Raw genomic sequence first — 24,592 nt, 5'->3', positions numbered from 1 at the left:
CATAATTTCTTCTCTTCTGGTTTGGTTCTATTGATAAGCAGCAAAAATAACATTATTTTCGGCAAACAACGAATCGTTTCAATTATTGAAATTATAAATTTGTTTTCATCATATGAATTTAATCTATGGATAATAATTTTATGACAAATATCCAACTACCTTTAGCTAGCCACAGGTCTTGAGTTCGATCCCTGCTTATGCCATCTAAAGTTTTTTTCCCGGGTTCTGCCTCTTGCTAAGAATTGACAAATCCTCCAACAGTTATTCTTGTCATGAAAAGTGCTTTCTCAAATTAGACGTTCGGATTCGCTTTAAACTGTTGTCATCACTGACAACATTACCCGCACACAGGAATGGTTGAGAGTTGTAAGCCACTAGGTCCTAGCTCTCAACGGACTGTTGCACCACTTAAAAAAACACCAAATACCTCTTCCGATTTGTAAATTGTCGTGTATACGAAAACTCTTTCTTTTGCTAGAAACAAATCTTTAACATATTCAAAAACTAAAAAACAAAAATTTTACTGATGGATTTAACTTATAGCTATAACCGCAAGGCCCATAAGAATTCTTCAAATTGATAAAAACAAATCCATACTAGATTATGGGGTATTCCACCCAACGTTTGGAGGTAAGAAAAACTTCAGTCCTTAAATGTGATTAGGGCGATTTTATAGAAAAGTGGAAAATAACTTATTGGGTTCCTATTTATAAGTTAGGTTCGAAAAATATTGTGGAGAATTATAAGGGTATTTGTAATCTTACTGCAATTACTAATTTATTTTTCAACCACAGTTAAATGGTGTATTTTAACACCAATGCTATTGAAGAAAAACTTCAAGTTGACGCTCTTTACCCGGATTTCAGTTACCCAAAGCTTTCGCGCTGTTAATGCCCATACACTTCTAAAAAAACGAGATTTTTATCTTTTATTCTAAAATTCTTTCTTTTATAACTTCATATCTATCTGACATTACACAGCAAGTTAAAATCAGTAATTCCAATGTCCAATAAAGATTCACTGCATGTCCGGCGCGGAGTCTCACAAGGTAGGTACCTGGGTCCAAGTGTTTTTTTAATCTCTTTAAATATAGTGAATGCAAATGGTCTGAAACTTTTGTGACCTCGATTCGGTCTTAACATGGGTGGTATTAATAAAAATATTGTAACGCAATATAGTTTTACTCTATATCAAAATGTCTGCCATTTAATTGAATCCCAGACCTTAGTAATTATTCAAGATTAAGGTTTTATGAGTGATTCATAGCTTGCTTTTAAAAGCCATTTTGAATATCTTGTCCCAAAGGTCAATCTTTTGTCAGATCACTTTTAGAATACGCAGATGTTTTTTAGAGTCCCACATTTTAAGTTTTCATAGTGTAATGCTTACTAGAGACTTACTATGTTACCAGATAAAATGACAGCGATCCCTTGCTTTAGTTCCAATCGAAGTATGTTCTTCATAGGTCGATGAGAGCGAAATTGTTAACTTCAAAAATCTAAAAAAAGTGTAATGGAGTTTCTAATTGATGTCTACTAACACTAATAAATTGCACAACTTAATAAAATAATTAACTTTTTGAACACATGTTTGTACGAGTATTTATTTTGGAGATTTTGGCTGATTTTTGACACCAAGATTTTTCAATTTATAGATAAAGCGCTGCGCTGAAAAATGTATTTATGAGATCACAGATTTAGTTGTTTATATATTTTTGTTTTCGGTAAAAACGTCAACAACCCTTTATAGAATGCTTACAACTTCTATCAATCTTTCATTTCCTAAAAATCGTAGCTTATGTTAAATACCATACAATTCATAATAAAAAGGAAAAAAGTATGTATATAGGTAGCTATGTACTTCTGTTCAAACCCCTACTAATTTTAGCTTTATGATGAGCAAGAGTACTTAAAAAAGATCTATTTTTTTAATTTTCATGTTGTTGAAAAAATAAAAAAAAAACGAAAAAGAAAAAGGAAAAAGAAATAAAATAAAACTAAGCGGATTATTTATCTTCGGGAATGTAAGCACAATCAGCGCTTTTAAAAGCGATGAAGACAGAGTATTCCGCAGTGTTGTAAGAGGTAATACAGTGGAATATCTTATAAGCGGAAACTCATGGTCCTTGATTTTTCGTTCGGTTGTGTGAGCTGTCCAGTTAAGAGAAAGGTATTTTTGTTCATAATGTTGATTTTATATGAAAATTAGTTTAAAGAAATAAATAGTAAAATAAAGATGTGCTTTTTGTAATAGTTCGAAATTGTTGAATGACGTAGTTTGCTTTCCTTCTGCCCCCTAAATTTATTTATAAAATGGCTTTCAAGGTGTTTTACATATTTCAAAGATACAAAGTCGCCTTTCGTAATCAGTTTTAAGCTTTCAAGAACTTGAAATGCATCGATGTAAGAATGGATGGGATTGTTAAAATCAGCTGCATCCATATTTTATTCTGATTCGCGTATGGTAATCCCTTTATTATTTTCGAATTCGTTCTGAAGGCTTGAGATATCAATGTTGTCTTCTTCAGTCTGATTGTTCTGGTCCATTGCAACAAATGCTTCCATATTTGTTAATTTTCTATAGCAACTCTTTGATCCCTATTAATACATTCGATAACATTGCTAAATTAAGATCATCTTTGGGTTCAAATTATGTTGATGCAGTGTTTTCATTTTTCTTAAATCCGGCTTTGCCAAACGATTTCGTGTGGTTGCTGCAGAAAATTTATCTCAAGCTGTCTGTAAACTGAGATGCAGTTTTTGAATCTCCCATTTTAGAAAGAATGTGTTTCAAAATCATTTATCTGTATTAGAATTTGAAGTCTTCGCTCACGGCGATGAGATGCAGCTTTATCTAAAAAAAAAATGTTCCGCCTTTTCTATCAACTGTATAAGGCACAACTCGTATGTCATTAAATCACTGGTCATCGAAGCTTTTAATTTGATTTCCAAATAACTGAAAAGCCCGTAAATGAAACGAGGATGCGCTGCTATTCCAATCACTAATAATTCTCTTTTTTTCCCTGCCATACTTACACAAAATAAAACCGTGAGTCTATCTCCTTGCAGTTTTCTCTTCTCATTTTTCAGATTAAAGGTTTAATGTCTTGTAAGGTAATGCTCTAAAAAAAGCCCAGTTTCATTTCCATTGAACACATCTCCCGGTTGGTATCCAAGTAACAAATGAGGTATTTTCTTCATAAACCGGTCAACTACTTCTTGTCTTACATAAGCTGATTGAATCACGCATTAATTTGAAACTTATGTTGTTTTCTCTTCGACACATCTGGAGCCATCCACGATTTCTATTGCCTTTGGTTTTTCGAGCGGACCGGAAATTGATTTCTTGTTCTGAAAAACCATTCAATGCACAATTGGTCAATTTTGCAACTTTCCGTTCTTAAAAATGTATTTTTTCTAGTTAACGTTGGATTCGGGAACTACCATTTGCTACGAATATCTTCTTTATTTTTAGAAATCTCGGCAGCTTGTGTTTTTTCAATATCAAACGTATAATATTAAACTTTACAAAAATAAATTCTTTTCGTTAATGTTTATGGTTAAAGCAGGCTAAGAAAACTCAAAACCTGACGATAATATATTACATACTTCTAATTTTGAAATAAAATGATTGTTTGTTTTCAATGAAGCTAAAGACGAAAAAATGTAAGAACAAATGTCCGTGTCCGTTTCAGAGAGTGTCAGTTTATAAAAATGGTATTTATATGGAATATTTGAATAAAAGTTTGGTTCCCAAAAAGTGTTCGTTTAAGTTAATTGATGCGTTAATGTAGATGCGTTTTCCTTTTTAAGAACCAAAAAAGTTAAAAAGAAGAATTGGTGCACCAAATGGCTAGACAAGAAAACATTTTTATATAAGGTGGTTGGTCTATTTCCCCCTGTTTAGGTATCTGGCCTTTAACCAAGCCTTTTAATGAATCTTATACCAATCAACCTCTGCAATACTTCTATTTACGCAATACTAAGTATCTAATATGATTCTGGGTCCATTTGGCTTTCTACAAAACATCTATTGGGACGGGAGGAATACAATATTTTCGAAAATAAAATAAGATTGAACGCCCACTTGATAGAATTGGATGAGATTGAAGAAGAAATGAAAATAAATTCAATCCTCTATACAAAGTATTATCTTTAATTTGGTTTTGAATGAAATGAAGACATATTCAAACAACAACGTTGCTATTCATTATATTGAATAAGACCGAAACAGTTTTATAATTGATTCATTAAGGAATATTGCTTAAGTTACAAACCTACGTACCTGCATTAATGACCGTGACGCGGTGATTATAATATAATAATGAAAACCCTCGATAGTAGCTAGGTATAATATTCATTGCAAGAAAGGAAATCAATATATAAATGAGAAACAAAATACTTCAACATACATTTTTAATTAGAATTTTAATAATTTCGAAGATTTAAAATGAACATATATACATACAAAATCTGGGCTACGCACATTAAAAAGAAACGAAAACACTGCAGCCAAAAAAAGGGTATATTTAAAATTTCAGGATTACGTTCACTTCAAACACAAATATTCACTTGATGTTTGTTTTTGCTTTGCTTCTCAAACTGATTTTGTTTTTTGGTCCTTACTTTTTTTTATGGTTTTAAGAAACCATATCGAGCTGGCCAAATTAGCACAACGGGAGGAGGTGTCGTTATCTTTGTTAAAAGTTATATATTGAGATATTTGAGGTTGATAATAAGTGTAGCGTTGGTACTACATATATGCCACCACTAGCTCTTTGATGAACCTTCATAAATTTGTCTTCAAACATCAATAAACTACCTAGGACTCTCCTTTGTTAATAATACTGAACTAACTCACTTAATACTTAATGCTATTAAGGCTAGAAATATCTCATACCGAAGTTGGAGACATTTTGGTTGTCCAGAAATGCTCCTCGACTTTAAAGAGTTACGTAATTCTGTAACGAATTTGATCAAAATTGCGAAATACTAATTTTATAATTATAAGTTTAACTGAGATCGATCGTCAAAGTTTTTTTGGAAGGAAGTTAAGAATATTGGTTTGAGAAAAGATGTTTAATGGTGTGATGGTATTGATTTGGAAGATTTGAATGTTAAATTCTCTACTTGACAGACCCAATTCAGTCTTCTGGACGTTCAGAAAATGATGCTACTGACGCCTTTTCAGTAAGTGCCGTAGATGATTATCAGGCAGTTAAAGCAATTTTCTCGATAAAACCTGAATGCACTGAACTTGAAAATATTCATCCTCACTTTATCAAAATAGTACTACCCTTCGCACTTCCCCACATAACGCACATATTCAACACCATTATAATGGCATTTACATATCCCATACTAAGGAAGACATCGAAAATTATCCCTATTCTAAAACAAGGAAACAAGAAAGAATATAGACCGACAGCTAAATTTCCTATCTAAAGTTTTTGAAAGTCTGATAAGTAACCAGATAAAATATTATATTAAAAACAAGCAATTATTGAATCGTTTGCAATCTGTTTCAGCTTTACTCAACGTATCTGATGACATAAGACATGCTTTCTTGACTTTTCAAAGGCATTTGACTGTGTAAACGATAATCTTCTCTGTGATAAATTCACGACCATATTTAGCTTCTCTGACACAACTAAAACACTAATTTACTCATATTTGACCAATCGTATGCAAGCCGTGTCTTGCAATGGTAGAACGTCCTCGTTCCTCCATGTTAATAATGGTGTTCCTCAAGAATCAATCCTTGGACCTTTACTGTTTTTATTGTTCTTTAATGATCTGCCTCTCTGTTTTTTCTTACTGTCAGTTTCATATCTATGTAGATGATGTCCAATTATATATTAGTTTTCCTGAGATGATGCTTAAAAATGCAATGTCTAAAATTAACATTGATTTACAGTCTATATATGATTGGTCGACACGGAACGGACTTAAACTCAATACTGAAAAAACCGAAGCTCTTCCAATTTCAATAAACAAACTAAACCCAGATAATTTCACTCCCGTTATGTTGAATAATTGTTTTACTCAATATGTTGCCCAAGTTAAAAATGTCTTTAACAAGAGGTTAACTTCGAATACTTCGATACAACTGTGTCAAAGATTTATGCTTCATCTAGGAGACTATCTTGTACTAGATCTGTAGCCGTACTACCTAGTACCTACCCATATTAAATATCTCTGCTGTATTTTACATACTTTTAAATTAATCATTTTCAATTTTATTTTTCTTGCGTCTTGATTCAGATAACTTTTAATTAACATCTCTTTTTTTGTCGCATTCTGCAATTTTTAATTTTTAATTTTAGTCCATTTTTAATGTATAATTAACTTTAACTAGTTTTTGTTAATTTTGTTCTAACAAGTTTATAAATATATCTTTTGTTAATTGTATCTTAAATCAATGTTTTGTATCGTCTAATATTTATAAGTTTAACTTGACCCACAGCTGATATACAAATAAATAAATATCAAATATCTAAAAAAATATCAAATTATCCCCCCTCAAACCAATAACCTTTACCACAATCCTCTCCTCCTTCAATATACTCAGTCACACCGTCTACCCATCAAAATGTTTTCATTCGTTTAATGTGTATTAATGCGATTTTTAAAACTTCCCTCTTCATCCTTCTTCGTACTTTTATTCAAAATACACACAACTGGGATTTGTTATACCGAAGATCCCTCGGTTACTGTTTTGTTTGATGGGTCGTCTTTCTTCTCTCTGCTTTCATCTTTTATCGGGAAGTTATTCTTTGCAACAAGTATAATATTTATTTCTTTTACTTTTAACGCTATTTTTTCTATAAAAGATACATTTTTTTCTTATTAATAAAAACTTCTTTCAAAAGTAAATAACAAACAAAAATGTGAAAGTAACCAAGACTCTGTGCAGAGAAGCTAAAAAAAATAAAAACGAGGAAAAAAAATATCTTTGAATATACAAAAATTGATAAGCCGTAATAAAATCCTCATCGTCCTTGATTTTGTTTGTTTAATTTTAAGAAAAGAACAACAAATCTTCGATGAAAATTCTTTCAACTTTAATAATGTAAGAGGAATATAATTTTACACTTTTAATGGAATGAAAAGAAAACTAACTTTCATAGGCTCGGATTATAAATGTTACCGCAGCAATGTTGTTTGTAAGAGTATCTGAACATTCAAGTTTCTTAATAATAGAGTGTTCAAAAAAATTGCTAAAAAAATTGGGTTTCTGTTAGTATCTAGACGAAAAGATTTGGTTTTCAGACGATGTTTAAGTATACGGACATACAAACTGTATGCGAAGTTGTTATTCAATAAATTAATTTATTTAGTCTTTGTAAAATATTCATGTGTACTTAATATTTAATAATATTTGTTGAGGAGCAAGAATGCTAGGAACGTAGATTGGTAAATTTATACAGGAAAATACTTAAAAGCTAATAGCTAACAGCGCTTTTGAAGGATTTTCCAATAAGGACTTGACTTTTGTTTTTTAAATACAAATTAAGATATTTGAAAAAACTTTGCTATTGGCTTGAAGTATCATCAAAACATTTATGAATAGAAGTGCAGCCTTTTTCACCAAACACTTTTCACTTTCAACTTTGCTAAAAAAAATATCCTGCAAAGTAAAGTACAAAGTGTGACACAAAATTTGCAGAGGGAAAAGAAGAATTTACAGCAAATGGAAATTTATCAATGGTAAATATTCGATACTCGATAAACTAATCCGCTAACGGTTGATTGTTTAATCCGCGGCCCAATGCACATTACGTACACACAAGTTTTTGTAAATGACTTAAACACATATTCCTTTGGCTATTAAATTTATTTAGTTTAATTATAATTTATTTTTATTAATCGAAAACTCTATTTTTTCGAAAGATCATTTTTGATATCGAAGTTAATTCTTAGTTTTACTATTCTTTGGTCACTATTTTTAACTTCTTCGTTCTATTTTGATTTGATTTCGAATGGACACCTTAGGTTATTTAGAAGGGTAGTTATAGGTTTCGGATAAATAGGTAAGAATTCGAGCTCCGAGTCTTAGGAAATATGGTATAAATTACCAATTAACTGAAATGAAACTTTGGGCATTTAATATTTGTACGTTTTAAATCGATTGATTAATAGGACACTAATGCACTGCAAGCTATAGATCTCCTGTCATTTCTAAGAGACCGCAATTTTAGTGAAATAGTTAGTCGTATTCCTCCCTTCAAACAATTCAATCGTTATACCCGTACTTCCAGGAATATTCATCACTTTAACCTTGAGCCCAATTTCGGACTTACTTACTATTAATTATAGTGATTGTTTCTTCAGCCGCACTACACAAATGTGGAACGCTTTACCAGGCTCACTATATAATATACAATTTAATTCAAGTCTCTCGCTTAGTTGTTTTTGGAGATATTTTGGGTCAGCCAAAATGTTCACCTATTTTTCATTGCTATGGTAAAAAAAACCAACCACTCAATTTTTTTGAGAGTCCTTTCTGCAAATGTCATCATTATTATCTGTATAACAAAAAATAAACAACAAAAACATATTTAGACAAACAATTGAGAGCAAAAAGAAGACATTCAAAACTAAATAAAGTAAACATTGCAAAAATATATTTTTAATTGAAAGAAAAAAATGAAAAATAAAATTAAAAAACAAATAAATTTTGATGCACCCATTTTTTTCTGTCCACAAATCTTGGCTACTTTTAAATATTTATTTTTCTTTTCTATTTACTTTCAAGGTTTTCTTGATTCAGAACGCCCTTATTTTGATGACATTAGCCCGAGAAATGTTTCCACAGTTGTTGATGAAACAGCAATTCTTAAATGCCGAGTTAAGAATAAAGGAAACCGAACTGTAAGTTTTTTTCTTGAATTATATTTTATTTTTTAAATTAAATAAATGTTGTTTTTTGTTTTATCTTAAATAAAACCAGGTATCATGGATGCGTAAGCGAGACCTACACATTTTGACAACAAACATTTATACATACACAGGAGATCAACGATTTTCTGTTGTGCACACACCCGGGACGGATGATTGGGATTTAAAGATAGAATATGCTCAGCAACGAGATAGTGGCATTTATGAATGTCAGGTCAATACAGAACCTAAGATAAACTTGGCAAAATTATTGGAAGTTACAGGTGAGTTTTTGTCTTCCTAATTTTAAAGTTACTCAACACTATTGAGGTATGCAGTCAGTAGCAGTACCAAGATATCAGTACTTGTACTTGAAAAAATCAAAAAATATTTTTGGTATGTAGTTTGTAGTACCCGTAGCATGATGGTTAGTGCGTTGGACTGTCATGCAAGAGGTCTTGGGTTCAATCCCTGCCGGTGCCACCTTAATTTAAAAAAAAAAAAAAAAAAAAAAATAATTTTCGCGGGTACTGCCTCTTGCGAGGAATTGACAAATCCTTCAAGAGTACTTCTTGTCATGAAAAAGTGCTTTCTCAAACTAGCCGTTCGGATTCGGCCTTAAATTGTAGGTCCCTTCCATTCCTGACAACAGTACTCGCACACAGGAATGGTTGCGAGTTGTAAGTCACTAGGCCCTGGTTCACAACGGACTGTTGCGCCACCCCATTTGATTTGAGTTATTAATTACTTGCAAATACACATTTAAATTTCATCAAAAAATATTAGATCCTTTCTGAAATATCTAAAATCAAAAATTATGAAGACAGTAGGGCTTGTGAGGAATAAACTTTATTGAAATACACAAATATATTTTTTTATGAAATGAAGCCAACTGAATGAATAAAACATTTTAAATAAAATTCAATAAAAATCTATCGGTTCGTTTATGAGAAAATTCGAATTTTCGATTTTTGTCCAAAAACTTGAAGAGGGACTGCTGTTTTTTTCGTCTTAAAAAATGCCTTACGCGAATCAGCTTATAACCTTGAATTCTAATTTTAAACTCATTCGACCCATAGTTCGGGCTATAGGAGCGAGGACAGAACGAAGGACCTATTTTTTTCGACATCTCTACTAAATTTTCATACAACTGTCTATATTTTCTCTATGTTTGTTGATTTTTATTACTTATATTTAGCCTTTTAATAAACAAGCACTCAAGGGGTTATTAGGACCTTTTATACAATTCGTGTCACATGAATAGGGACACGCTTTTAGCGTGTTTTAAATCAAATAAAAGGATACTTAGATTTTTTGGGAGCTTAGTACGGGTATTAATTTAATAGGTAACCAAGAACAAAATAGGCTAAATACGAGTTTACCATAAACTATCCGTTTATGGCCAGCTTGATTAGAAAAAGTTCAAATGTTGTAAGTAACTAGCTCATGGATCAAGAGAGATATGGAAAAAGCCACAAAGGAAGAGTCAACAAAACCACATCATTTCATAAAAGCTACTGTTGCTAGGTTGATACAAGAAGCAGACCAGATACGACACCAAAAAATGAAGAATACCGTCGTATTTTTCGATGGTTAAAGCTGCTATTTCCATGATTTAGAAAGGAAGAAATCTATCTTGAAAAACGCCATAGCAAAGAAAGCGGTGTAATAGTATAGGGAGCAACCACTTATTCATTTGACACGAAGTGTATGAAAAATAGGAAAGGATTTAAGTGGAGTTACGCGTGCATATTTCAATTTTAAAGCTTGGAACGTGATTGTGGGAGGAGAAGACTGAGTAAAGTAAAGCCTTACACATTTTCCATGTATGGTTAAAAAAGAATCAATCTCAAGTCCGAAATTAAGTTTAATGTTAAACCGATGATCACTGCTGGAAATACCAATATTGTGGCTAAATTGTTTGAGAGGGGGGAGGGGTACGCAACTCGCTGATTCTGAGAAACATTGTTTGTAAAAATATCGGCAAATCAATGAAAAGCATGAAACATTGTGGAGGTAGTCCTATCGTCTATTATTGACAAAGCTTTTTTGAACTGTATATAAAAGAATTCAAATTGATTAAGAGGCACCTAGACAAATGTGCGAGTTATATTCAAGTTTTGAACAAGTGAAGGCAGCATAAAACCATTAAGTTTTTAGCGTTAAAACCTTTTAAACACTTAATTCCAAAAGCAGTTGTTATCGTACTCTTGCCTCAAGGTTTAATTTTTTGTACAAAATGGTGTGAGGAACTTTTTTAACATTAAATTCCCTTTTCTTTCGTTTTCTTAAATTGCGTTTTTTTGTTTTTTTAAATTATTCTTAAATATAAAGTAAAGTTTTTAAAAGAAGACATACTCAAATTAAATATTTGTTGTAGAGCATTCAATTTTCAATCAAAATAATAATACATATATATATTGTGTTGGTATGATTACATAGTGTTTCCTCAAACGTAAGGTATTAAGTTTTGAGCTAATTTAATTTTGTTTGCTTAAACCAACTTATCGACTTAAAAAAAAAAACTACTAAATATTTATAAAAATTGGTTTTCTATTGAAATGTTTTGGAAAAAAAAGAGATTCACATTTTCGAGAAAAAATCAATGTACGGCTTTGAAATTTATAACGTAAGTTTAAAGCGATTTGTAAATGGCATCAAATTATGCGTTTGCTTTGGTTTTTAACGAATACATTTTCGTGATATTTTGCTGTGGGAGAAAATTATAATGCGTTGGTGATCTTAGCAGGAGTTTGAAATTTTCAACGTGCTAAAAATATATTTAGAAAATTGCTCTGATTTGTGTATCCGACCAGGGTAACGATATGGAAAAATTTAAGAATATTCGAGAAAATTTTTATCCGCTTGGTTAGCATTATATGGGAGAGACTGACTTTAAATCAATTTATTTATCTATGAAAAACTCTATGGACCATTAATCCAAAAAAAAAACTCAAATTTCTCTGTCGGGCGTGAAAAAATAACTGTTTTAGGTAGGAAAAAAAAAAAAACGAATTGAAACAAGTGTAAATTCGCCTCAAACTTGTCATTACATTCATATGCTATGCGTTAGTGGCCGTGAGAACAGACTACCTATCTATGTATTTGTCAAATCAAACACAAAACTGTGAATTTAATTTATGTTCTATCACTTTATTATCTTCTGTTGTCGTTCCAAATCGATTAATTTTCTGCACCATCAAGAATATTATGTATCAAGCTTAATAAAAGGAAGGAACGGGAAAATAAAAAACAAAGACAGTTCATAATTACATGAACATTAAGTTATCCACCACAGAGTTGGTAACATAGAACCCCTTTTTATTCAAATCTTTATTCTATACACCGTCGATTATTTCATTCATACTGCAAGTCTTGCAAGTCTTACAACTCTTAACTCCAATTTGTATGTTTTCTCTCATTAATCTCTCATATTATGTACATAACTTGTGTCTGGGGATCCATTGTAATATTTGCTTGGTGGCACTTCAAAGGCTTACACAGTCCTTATATATCTTTTTACACGCACCCTAATTAGCGTCCTTGTTTTTCTTCTATTCGTTTTTCTCGAAATTGTCATCATGGGTGAAAATTTGGTCCTTAAGGTAAGCGATCTGCACATTTGGATTGATATGCTGTGTGAATAAGACAGAATTGAATAGGACAGATGCCGATGTGGTATTTACTTTCTTTTGCTATGTTATGTTTGTTTTGGGTGTTTTGTGTGTTTCTGCCACAGCTAAGCACCTGCAAATCTGATTTAATTGTTTATGTTTTAGCAAATGCCAGTGATATGAAGAACCTAGTCAATTGTCAATTTAAATTCTTTTTGTTCATTATCATCAACGTCATCATAATCATCAAAATCAACATCAACATCATCAATATGATCAACATCATCAACATAATCAACATCAGCAACATCATCAACATCATCATTAACATCACCAACATCATCAACATCATCGACATCATCAACATCATCATCAACATCGTCAACATCATCAAAACAAAACCACCAACATCATCAACATCACTTTCATTGATTTAAAACAAAACGCAAGGCAACGTTGCCGTGCAACGTTACAATCTTCGTCATCGTCTCACCCGCTATCATCTAACGAAGGCTTGAGATTGTATTGTATGGTAATTTAAATCTTGATTGATAAAGGATTTCCAGAATATAAGGCACATACAAATATTCATGCTCTCCATTTCCATCGCAATATTCTCTCTTTCCTAGTTCAAAACGAAGACATAAGAGTGAAAACGCTTTTTCAAGGACTTTCAGATTTTTTTTTAAGACCACAGACACATAATAACGCTGAATGCTAACGTTTTAACTTTATATAGAAAGATGCTGTTTTGTTTTATCCTATCTTAAAGTGAAAACATGCGTTTTTGTGTGAAGTAAGCAATGAATTTATTTTCTTTAAGGACAATTATGCTCCTTGAACTTGGTTGTTTGTTTTATCCCCTACATGGCTAACGCATTTGGTGAACATTCATTTCGTTCTTATCACACACATCACAGAGTAAGCATGAGCAATATAAAATTGCAAGTTTGTTTCCTCAAAAATATTAACAAACTGATAAGCTTAAAACCCAAACCAAAATTTATTGAACTAGCGCTCCAACTAAATTTACAAGGAAAACCCTTACAATTATTCAATATCAATATTTCTATTTAATACTGGTATTTGTTTTCAATTCAAAGAAAACCAACATTAACATCCCTAGATCATTTCTTAGAAAATTAAAAATCATTAGATATATTTAAATGTGCTTTTCAAAATTCATAACCATAAGCAAAGTAATTTCAAATTTCAAAAAGTTAGAAACATTATAGCCCTTAAGGCACTACCTTTATTACTGTCGAAAAACCTGAGGTTTAAAACAAATCTAAACATTTTCAAGAACTAATGTTCATGATTAAGCACAAGCATTTGCGAAAATACTTTTTACAGTTTTCCAAATATTGAGTGTTTTCTGATAAACTGTTACAAAATAAGCTGCTAGTTTTTTCGCCCACTTCCAAAATGTTTTTTGAGTCAACTGAATAGATAGACCTACAAATATATTGTTGTTTATGAGAGCTTTCAAGCACTACAAAACGTAAATTAACAATTTTAGTGTTTTAAGTAAAATTACATTTCTGACCTAAAATTTTAAGTCCGCTGTGTTTTGAAAGCTTAAATCGACCTAACCAGAATATGGTCAAATTAACCAAAGCTTAAATGGCTTTTAATTTTACTTAAGAACAAAAGATTGGTGCAGAAAAAACATGAAAAAGGGTTGGAAAAAACCGCAGCAAAGGCAGCTTGAAGACAAGCAATTTTAAGGTTTGCATCTGATGCTTGTGATTCTTGGGCAAACGTAACACAAAAAACTGGCGTAAACGTGGGTCTTTCAACAGTTTTAAGGGGTATTAAAATTCAAGCTGTCTTAAACTTATGATACAAGTTGTGCAATAAAAGTTTTTAAAACTCAAATAATCTTGAAGAAGTATCCTGTAAATTACATACATAGAAAATAAAAAGGTGTTGAAAGCTTCATCACAACTGGGCTTTGTTAAATTGAAAGCTTTCAGTTATTATGGAACAATTAAGGTTGAATTCGATAAATCCAGAATCACTGCAGCTGTGTATATATAAAGGAATCTTGGAAAGAAATTTTCTTAAATTTGTCTACCCATAAACTTACCAACATGATAACGCCCCTATTCATTCGGTACGCATAATAAAAGTTTGAGCAGAGGAGCAAAATTTGCAATTCCTTCAATAACTGCAATACTCATCTGATCTCAATATTATTAAATATACTTGCGGATGGCTAGTACCATCAATTTTTCCTAGCAGAAAGCTTTGCAAGTGGACAAAAGAAAAACTTTTCTTAACATCCTAAGGGAGTAAGCACCAGCAGATGGCAAAACACCCATCAATATTTGGAAGAAAAGGACAAATTTTAAAATTTTGTGTATGTATTTAGTTGAAGCGGAGTGTATATCTTGAATTTATGTTTTTGTTCAAATCAAACAAATTGCCCTGCACTCAGCTATCTTATTTTACATATTTTAACAAATAATCTAAAAGTTCAGCTTTATGTTTTTGGAATTACTGGGATTTTTGTCATTACAACAGATATTTTTTCTTGAGAATTTTGAATTGTTCTCTTTAAATAAATCGAAATTGACTCCGCATCATACATTTATCCTCATATGAATATAGTAAAGATAAGTATAGGTAAAGGTTCGTAGAACAAATTATCCAAAACTGCACATTTTCAACTCGACTTAAAGGGGGCTGGTTGCCATGGTATAGTGAAAGTCTTTATAAACAGTTTTGTGCTTAGGCTAATATGTTGCTCTATTTCGCTGCAGTTTCTATTTCATTTTCTGAAAAAAGCTGATCTGTCCAAAAAGGGATATCTAGCATTACGTGCAACTTTTGTGTACACACCTGATACCGGAATCTGCACTCATCAAAAACAAACAAATCCATAAATCCAGTTGTTCCACTACCAAGCAACCGTAGCTGTAATCCCTTTTTGCACAGCGACCCCGGTTTTTATTTGTCTTCTTGTCCCTTTTTAAGGATGATGAGGATTCTGGATTGCGTCGTCTTATTCTGATACTAAAAAAAAAGAAACGAGTCCAATTTCAACCTTTAAGCTTAAAAAGAGGCAAGGAATACAAACAAAAATATAAAAAATATCAAAATCTCCAATACACACACTCACCACTCAAAGCACATTTACATTTTTATGAGTGATTCATGAATGTTGTTTTTTTTGTCGCTGATGGCGCAGAGGACAAATCCCTTCGCAGTTGGGATTCGATGACGGTGAGTGGCAGGGTTCAGGGCGAGCTCTAGCAGAAATCTCCGTCATCTGAATCTATTGAGAATACTTAACAAACACCTACACCTTCTACACCATCAGAAGCAGAAGCAGAATGCTTCAAATAAAAAAACGACACACGGGATTAATGAAACATTTGCATTCGAATGAGCCCAAATATACGCAGCGTTTTCAGCGCATTCCATTTTCAAGTATAGATACATACTACTTGTTTTCAGAATTTATATTTATATCCCATTCTTGCATCTCTGGGCCACCGCGAGATGGTACAAAGGAAATAAAAAGGAAGAGGGCGGCAGCGGTTGTATTATTATTTAAATTTCGAACAAACATTTTCCATTTTCTAAATGTTCAGGTTTTTGCTTTCTGTCCTAATGTGTTGTTATGTTTTTTAAGTGAATGCGTGAGCTTCGCTTAGAAATATGTTGAATGTTGGATGTAATGTGATGTGATTTCTCGTATAAGAACGCATCAGCAGAAAGAACCAGTAGACTGTTGGCCTTAGAACACCAGTCATTATGAAACACAAAACACAGATACTTCTTACTTGAGTAGAAAATCTTCAAAAGTCACAGTAATTAAATTGTGTCGATGTGACAGTAATAATCAGACTTGAGGTTTAGAAATGAATGTTTTGCGTAAACTAATGTTTAGATCAAATTCTATAGTCCTAATAAAAGACATAGATTGATTTTATTTCATTTTCAAATGAATTTATCTGGGTTTGAAAGTTAAAAATTTCTTATCTTTTAAGAGAAAAAATAAGGAAGTAGAAACATTTTCTAAGGCATGTTGTACATTTTGTAGACGTCTTCGGTGTTGATAAATCCCATTTTCATTGGATTAGTAATAACCTGTCAGACCGTTCAATACAAGTAGTATTAGATTGTGTGCCCCAGGGTTCTGTTTTGTCTCCAACATTTTTTCTCATTTTTATTAATGATATCCTGTCTGCACACGATGTCCATGTTTGGGTTTTCTAAGGCGAAACAAAAAGTTTTCCTCCCCCTTTGATCTTGCTGTTATCTACAAGACTTATTTACATGTAAGTTATAAGTATAACTCCCATTTCTTGGCTGGTGCTCCTGCAACTTACTTAAGCCTCTGGGACAGTACTGAACTTAGAGCATATTTATATTGACTGGTAATAACATCATTATTGGATCATTTACGTCGCTTGAACATCGTCGTTAAGTTTCATGTCTCACCCTTTTTACCGTTATTTTAACGGTTTATTCTTTATTCTTTATTATTCTCATTTTTATTAATGATATCCTGTCTGCACACGATGTCCATGTTTGGGTTTTCTAAGGCGAAACAAAAAGTTTTCCTCCCCCTTTGATCTTGCTGTTATCTACAAGACTTATTTACATGTAAGTTATAAGTATAACTCCCATTTCTTGGCTGGTGCTCCTGCAACTTACTTAAGCCTCTGGGACAGTACTGAACTTAGAGCATATTTATATTGACTGGTAATAACATCATTATTGGATCATTTACGTCGCTTGAACATCGTCGTTAAGTTTCATGTCTCACCCTTTTTACCGTTATTTTAACGGTTTATTCTTTAGAGAAATATCCAGATAAATCATAACTTCGTTCTGTCAAGCCGTACTACGCTGATGTGGAATGCCTTACCACACTCTATCTTTCCCAGTCATTCCATTATCCAGGAATTCCAAACCAATAACGTTCACATTGTGTTCTTACATAATGATGGTAGTAATATCCCCTTAAGTGTGTTCTTACTATAAAAATAAAATAAAATAAAATAAAAATAAACGTCATTTGATTAGAGGCTTTTTTTAATAATTTTTTGATTACATACATACATATATACAATTTTTCCATATAAGTTTAAAAATATGTTTGGTATGCAGTTGCTTAGAGCTTATTGATATACGTTTTAAATTTCCAAAAGACGAAAAAAAGTAATATTTTTTAAAAATTAAAAATATGACGATGTCATTTTTGATCATCAAATATTATTTAGACAGCTTGTGCAAAAAAAATTAAGTGAGACCGGTTCACTATCTTGAGAAAACTTAAAACCAAAATAACGGTACAATAGGGATACCTTCTGAAGCCATACAAAAATATTTTTTTTATATTGACAGAAGCCAAATTAAGAACAAAAATGTAAGAACATTTTTAAAAAATCTATCGTTTTTGAGGAAATACGAATTTTTCATTTTCGGTCAAAAAATCTTATCATTTTCGCCTTAAAAATGAAAAACGCCCAACGCAAATTAGCTTAAAAACTTAATTTGCAATTTTGAACTCAATCCAACCAATGGCTTGGGTTGTAGGGCCCCGGACAAACAGACAGACGCTAGAATTGGAAACCCACTATTTCGAATTTTCTTCATCATAACTCGAGGTTTTAATCAAACATAACTGATTAAAAACTCGAGTTTGACATTTTTTACGAATCCTATACTTGCCAAATAGCTCCTTTATATTGCAAGGAAAAAATCTTAAACCAAAATTAGCCTTTGAAATATTGAAATAAGTTAATGTACAATAAGTTATTTTTATTTTGCCAGCCTCCTTTACAGAACATTAAAGAACATTTTGAAGCAGTTTCCAAAAATTCCTCTATATGTTAAGTGTGTGATCCCTGATCAAAATTCTATTTACAGACCAAGTTAATCCTTAAACTAAAGCCTAATTCAAAAATAACAGAATGTTATACCAATTCTTATATCCATAATATATTAAATCAAAACAACAATAATCACAAAATAGTGTATTAAAACAAACACGCACACCACAGCCTAATTTTTGTTGGAAAAACACAATTTTATGGGTGAATATAACACGTGGATATAAAAAGGCAAAAATCAATTCAAGAAGTGGCTTGGGAATTTTTTCTTTAGCTGAATCGTTCTTTATTTTTTTGGCACGCAAAATCCTCTATATCCAGATAGATATCGATTTTGTCAAAAACAAATTAACGGAACCGGAAGGCAGACAACACTGCGTCCACCGTTTTCTGATTTTGAAAATCTATATTATTTAAGTCAAAAGGGAACAAATGTTGAAAAGATAGATTTTATTAAATAACATAGCTTCATATTGGTATTTTTATATTTTGAAAAGGATAAAAAGGCCTCAATCAATATGTAACTTCCAGGACCTTCTGGAATGCTTGAGACATCCATTAAAGTAGCTTTGAAGATTTTCTCCGAAAAATTTACTTTCGCATCTCACGCTCATCTCCTTCAATTTCTAAAATATACGTTTTTTTATATTTATCTCCCTGAAATCGATTTATTTGTGTTTAACTCTGATGAGATCTTTTAAACAACAATTGTATACAAGTTTGATTTATAATTGTTTTTTATTTTTTTTGTCTGTGCAACCCTCACGAACACGAGTTCCTTGCCTCTTTCCAAAGTTAAAGTTAAAATACAAACATAACAAGATAAGAATAATTATAGTTAGGTATAGTTCTATTATTTAATTAAGGAAAGACATAAATACATTTTAAGGGCTTATTTTTGTTTGAAGTGTCTATAGATAAATTTATGGGCCCTCTTAAATATGTCTGAGGGAAAATATTTGTGTTGCCCAGCCATTACCAACAATGGCTTATAATATACCATCAACTAAAGTAAAATAGAGCGAACTGGCAGGACAATAAAAGGACTGCTGCTCTTTCGTTTAAATAACATCTCACCACTCCCTTTTCTTCTATTTTATACACTCTCTGTGTTTATATAAAATATACAATAACAAAAATAAAAAATAAAACGAAGAATAACTTGTTAAAATGGGATGAATGAAAGTTTTCAATCAATTAAGTTTGAAGAAACTTTAAATTGTTACTTTAGGGTTATATAGTAGTTAAAAACACCCACCACAAACGTTCAAGTACAAGAACCAATAAAAAAAGGAGAAAAGGACTTAATTGTACCAAGTGGAAACAAAATTGTAAGTAGTACCTACTCGTACTTAGTTTGATGTAATTAAATAAAAACGAATATAACAAAAAAAAGTTTTTAGTTTATAATATATCTATAATTTTTCTGTTTAACAACACAACACGGCAAGAGTACGATAAATTAGGCGCTAAGAAGTGGGGGGGAGGGTTATCGTATACACGGCTTAGATGGAAGGAGCAATTAAGAAAATGATTTTAAACGAAAACAAATATTTCAAGACTACAACATTACATACACAAGGTTTTGGAAAGCAGCAACGCTGTTCCTTAATCTTAACTTTTAATAAAATATTTACTTTCATTGGTTTTGAAAAATTCGCGCAAAACTATTTTGTTTAAAGCAAAGAGTAGTTTTGTGCCATTTTTACGAAATCTTGGAGTTGGGTTTAAATATTTTATAGCTCTTTGTACCTATATTTAAACTAAACACCTCTTCTGCCATATGAAAAAAGTACACGATTAGATTGCACGAACTTGCTTCTGTATCCAAAGACTTGTCATTTAATTCATCAAAAAAAAAACTTGATTTTTTTCGAAAATCGTTAGAGTGGGGTTTTTTTAAATTAATTTTGCATATACGAGTATGTATACAAAATTTTTCAATTTAAGTTTAAAAATATGCTTAGCATTCAGTTCTTTAGAGCTTATTAATAAATGTTTTACATTTAATTTTCCATACAAAATATTGACCCGTTTTTGAAATATCGAATTTTGAAAAAATGTTTGTTATATTTTTTAAAAATCCAAAAATGAAAATTCGATATTTTCGATCATTCAATTTTCCTAAGACAATTTAATTTCTTGAAATCAGGTCATTAGTTATTGAGAAAACTTACAAAAATAACCGTTTTATCAAGCGAACCCTGTCGGAGCAATATAAATATTTTTTTTTATTGAAAGAAGCAAGTTAAGAAGCAAAATTTAAGAGAGAATTTAATGAAAATCTATGGATTCGTTTTTGAGAAAATTCGAATTTTTGATTTTAAACAAAAAAATTGAATGGGTAGGGTATACTGTTATTTTTTGTTTACAAAATAACTTAATTTCCAAGTTTAGTCAATTTAGTGACTCAATGGTTTAGGCTGTAGCAGAGTGGACAGGCAAACAGACAGGCAGACGGACGAAAACGTGAGACCCAAAACATACTCTTACCTACTCTAACTCTAATAATGTGGATAATATGCGGTTTGCGATGGTGTGGCCGGGGCAGCTAGCCCCAAAGCACACACCTTATTGCTTATACACCAATATGCTGGGTGCCTTACCTTACTTCTTGTATCAAAATTTTGAATGCATTTTTCCAAAACCTTCAGTTTGAATTCTGGATTAAGAAACAAGGTTTTAGTCTTCCAATAAATTTTGTTTTACAGATAATAATATCAAAACATTCAAAAAGTAATTTAAAGAAATTGAGCATGTGGTTTTTATAATTGAAGTTAAAAAAAAATTGTTGGCCCCTCGAACCAATAACGCTATCAACTGCAATAAAATTTTATATTTTACATTGTGAGGTTATTTTAGTACAAATTCAAAAAAATTTCACTAATGGTTTTTTTATTAATCAAAATACTGAAAATGAAAGTATTTGTCACCTTAACGTTTTTACAATCTAGTCAGAAAATCAAAGTTACTATTTTCTTACAAAAATACCTACAAAATATGCTACTAATATTTGGTAAACATTGATTCCAGAATCCAAAATCTTGGCTCTAAATGAATTGTTTGTTTCTTGTAAAAAACATTTTTGTTAACATTTGGCAAAATATTTAAAAAATATGCAATTGACAGTTTTTTATAAAAAATACTGCACACAATTTGTAAAGGCTGATTTTCGACTTTTATACACCGACAATAAATAAAGGCCTTAACTTCAAAACTATTTCATGCAGTACAAAACAGTTTTTATTCTTAACATACTTCTTCACATACGATTTTTTTTAAACACAAACCTTCAAAAATTCTGCTAAAAATGTATTGGGAACAAAATATTGATATCAAACTTATTTAATCATTAGCAAAATATTGTTTTTAATTTTTAATTAATTTTTAAAAAAATTCATTCCTAAAACTTTTTTTTACAAAAAAACGAATTAAATGAAAAACAAAAAAACAGCTAATAAAAATGGATATTGACTTTAAACTTTTTGTTTCTTACACAAAATGCTATATTAATACTTTGTTATTAATACTTTGTACGAATTTTAGAAATATTGTCAGGTGAAGTTTTGAGAAAAATCAAACTGACAGTTTTCTCACAAAAACTAAAAACCTTAAAAAAAATTACTAAAAGTTGGTAAAAATTGATTTTCGACCAAAATATCTTTTCAAAAACTAAAGATATTGGCTTCAAATTTTATCTTGAAGGAAAATTGTTTTCGACATTCCAAAAAAATTTCATAAAAATTGAACAGCCATTTTTTTATAAAAATTAAAATCAATCATAGTACGAAAAATGTTCAAATGGTAGATATGTGCATTTAAGAGGGCACAAGCGTCCACACGTTTTTCTAAAAACCCACCTCTGTCTATCAACTCCTACTCTCACCTCCCCGTGGTGAACATCGAATGCCTAGTACCTCAACTGGAGATTGTGTTCCAACCCCAGTGGAAAGTTGTTGGGGGCAGCAAACGAGAGAGGGGGGAGAGGTGGTTCCACTTAGGCACCTCTCCTCATCCAAATGGCAGCGGATTTATTCTCGAGATGGAATCAACGGTGGCGTCTACAGATCCAGTAAGGTTGAACTACTTAGTGAACACCTTATAGGGCTTCTTCGACTTATTGAACGAGCTTCGGATATGCACGTGGACTGTTAGGTCCCTTAACAGACCACGTGCGGCCGAAGAACTAGCGGAGGCCCTAGACTGCTATAAAGCAGACATCACCGCCAGCCGGGAAATACGATGGGATGGGCCGGGCAAAAAGAGGAGCTAGGGTCCGAGCTAGATGGAGAAGTTTGTTGTGTGAGGCCCTAGTTCACACAGGACTGTAGCTCCACCTTATGTAAGTAAGTACACAAAATTGGTAAAAATTGATGTTCGTTTGTCGATATGTCGTGGATAAGTGAAAGTAAAGACTTTAAAACGATATCATTCTGTGTTAAATTTTCGTAGAAGAAATCCATATGCATTTTCTTATATAAAAAAGATATCAGATTTAAAACTCCTCTGCTCTCCGTAAAAAAAAATTATTGAACATAAAACAAAGTAAGAAAGTAACGCACTTGCAATTTCATGTCCAGAACTCATGCAAGTCACACAGTAATGACTATGAATAATAATCGCACATGATATTGATTTTTAAATCACAAACCAGTTGTGGAATCGTGTAAGCTGAGCTTTGATAGTTGACTATTAAAATCAAAAAAATACGTCTGTGTAAGGTGATAGTCATTTTTTTAAGTGACACCTATTTGGGTGTTAATTTGATTCAATTTTGTATTGTTTATCGCGTTTTCTTTGTGTGTTTAGCTTAATATTTTTGTGCCGGTACAATTGTTTTTAAAACCAAAGTGAAAATACAAATCAAATGGAAAATAAGAGAGTCAGGCTCATCGGCATTAACTTAAGGAATAAATTAAATATATTTGGTCTCCTAACCGAAAAGTAAGTAAATACATACATACCTACACAGAGATTAAATGATAAAAATGTGTTATGCAACTATTTAATAATTTGTGTTTTCAAAAGATTCTATTCAAATTTCGATTATCCAAAGATACTTTTACAACTGTCCTACAACTTTTGGATTTGCCAACACGTTCAACACGTATTCCTCTTGTCCTTCTGTTGGTAGGGACATTAAATTTTCTTTGGACCGGTGGTTAACAAAGGAAACTATGCCCAGTAAAAATTAAGTTCAACCTCTCAGCATCAGAGAGAACCAAATTCTTTTTTTTTATGAAAAATATCAAATTCCTGGAGGTAAGCATGTTTTCGTCGAACTTTTCAAATCAAGAAAAAAATTGGCACTCATATCATGATGGTACGACCAAAAGAAATTTAACATAATTTTTGAACAGGAAGTTTTTAATTGTAAGTTATTAAATATTAATCGTCATAAGATAAAATCAAACAGTATTCATTCTAGATATGCGAAATATGGTGGAAGCGCTCACGACAGTTTTGTTTGGAGGCAGAGTGCTCCAGAAATAAACTTAATACGGAATATTGTGCTGGGACATCATCATAATGGCCTCTTGGTATTTATATATACATAATAAGAAATTTTGTTTTTAGCAACGCTTTTCTTACTGATTAAATTGTAGGTGACTTTGCTATTTTGGCGATACATTTTGGAACAAAGAAAGCTGCGGTATTTTCCAAAAAGAGTGGCCTAAATAATCAATGTTTGTGCTGCCTTGCACAACATTTGCGTAGACAGTAGAGAACCATACCCAGAAAATATTGCAATATCTTCTTCTGAGAGGACGGAAAACATAATGGAATATAACTCAAATGAAGGAGCTCGAATCCGAAACGGAATGAAGGATGAACTTGTGGGCAAATCATCTTAGGCAGAAAATAAAAAAGCAAATACAAATATTTTGAATTTAATTACAAAAATAAAACTAGAATTATTTATAATTCGTTTTTTATTATAACAATATTGAATATAAAATAAAGAAGATAATAACATGCAAATGTACTTTTAACAAAAAATATTAATAATTCAGGGGTTACATGTATGATATGTCCATATCACTTTTGGCAGTAGAATTATTCAATGGCAGTAGCCATAAATAAAGTTTTTGTCAAACCGCAACTCTTCAGCTCCTAGAAACATCGAACGCTGCCATTACTTGCAATGACCCGAAAAAGGGCTTTTAAGGTTTTATTGACACCATTTATTGACTTCTTCATGGAGTCAATAAAGTAAATGGAGTCCGTTTGCACAGTCAGGAATTTCTCC

General features: G+C 31.6%; 1 protein-coding gene across 3 annotated transcripts in view; it reads left to right on the top strand.

Moving 5' to 3' along the window:
- LOC129953234 (zwei Ig domain protein zig-8) overlaps window positions 1-24,592 on the top strand; it is a 185,340-nt gene that overhangs the window by 134,835 nt on the left and 25,913 nt on the right. For all 3 annotated transcript variants that reach the window (XM_056066190.1, XM_056066191.1, XM_056066192.1), the window contains 2 exons: window positions 8,758-8,873; window positions 8,953-9,163. In XM_056066190.1, coding sequence (XP_055922165.1) covers window positions 8,758-8,873; window positions 8,953-9,163 — 327 coding nt within the window. The remainder of the gene's footprint in view (window positions 1-8,757; window positions 8,874-8,952; window positions 9,164-24,592) is intronic.

Source organism: Eupeodes corollae, chromosome X (assembly GCF_945859685.1).
Source record: "Eupeodes corollae chromosome X, idEupCoro1.1, whole genome shotgun sequence".
In the NCBI taxonomy this organism is placed as follows: domain Eukaryota; kingdom Metazoa; phylum Arthropoda; class Insecta; order Diptera; family Syrphidae; genus Eupeodes; species Eupeodes corollae.
Note: the sequence above shows the minus strand (reverse complement) of the source record. Positions and strands in the feature narration are given on the sequence as shown.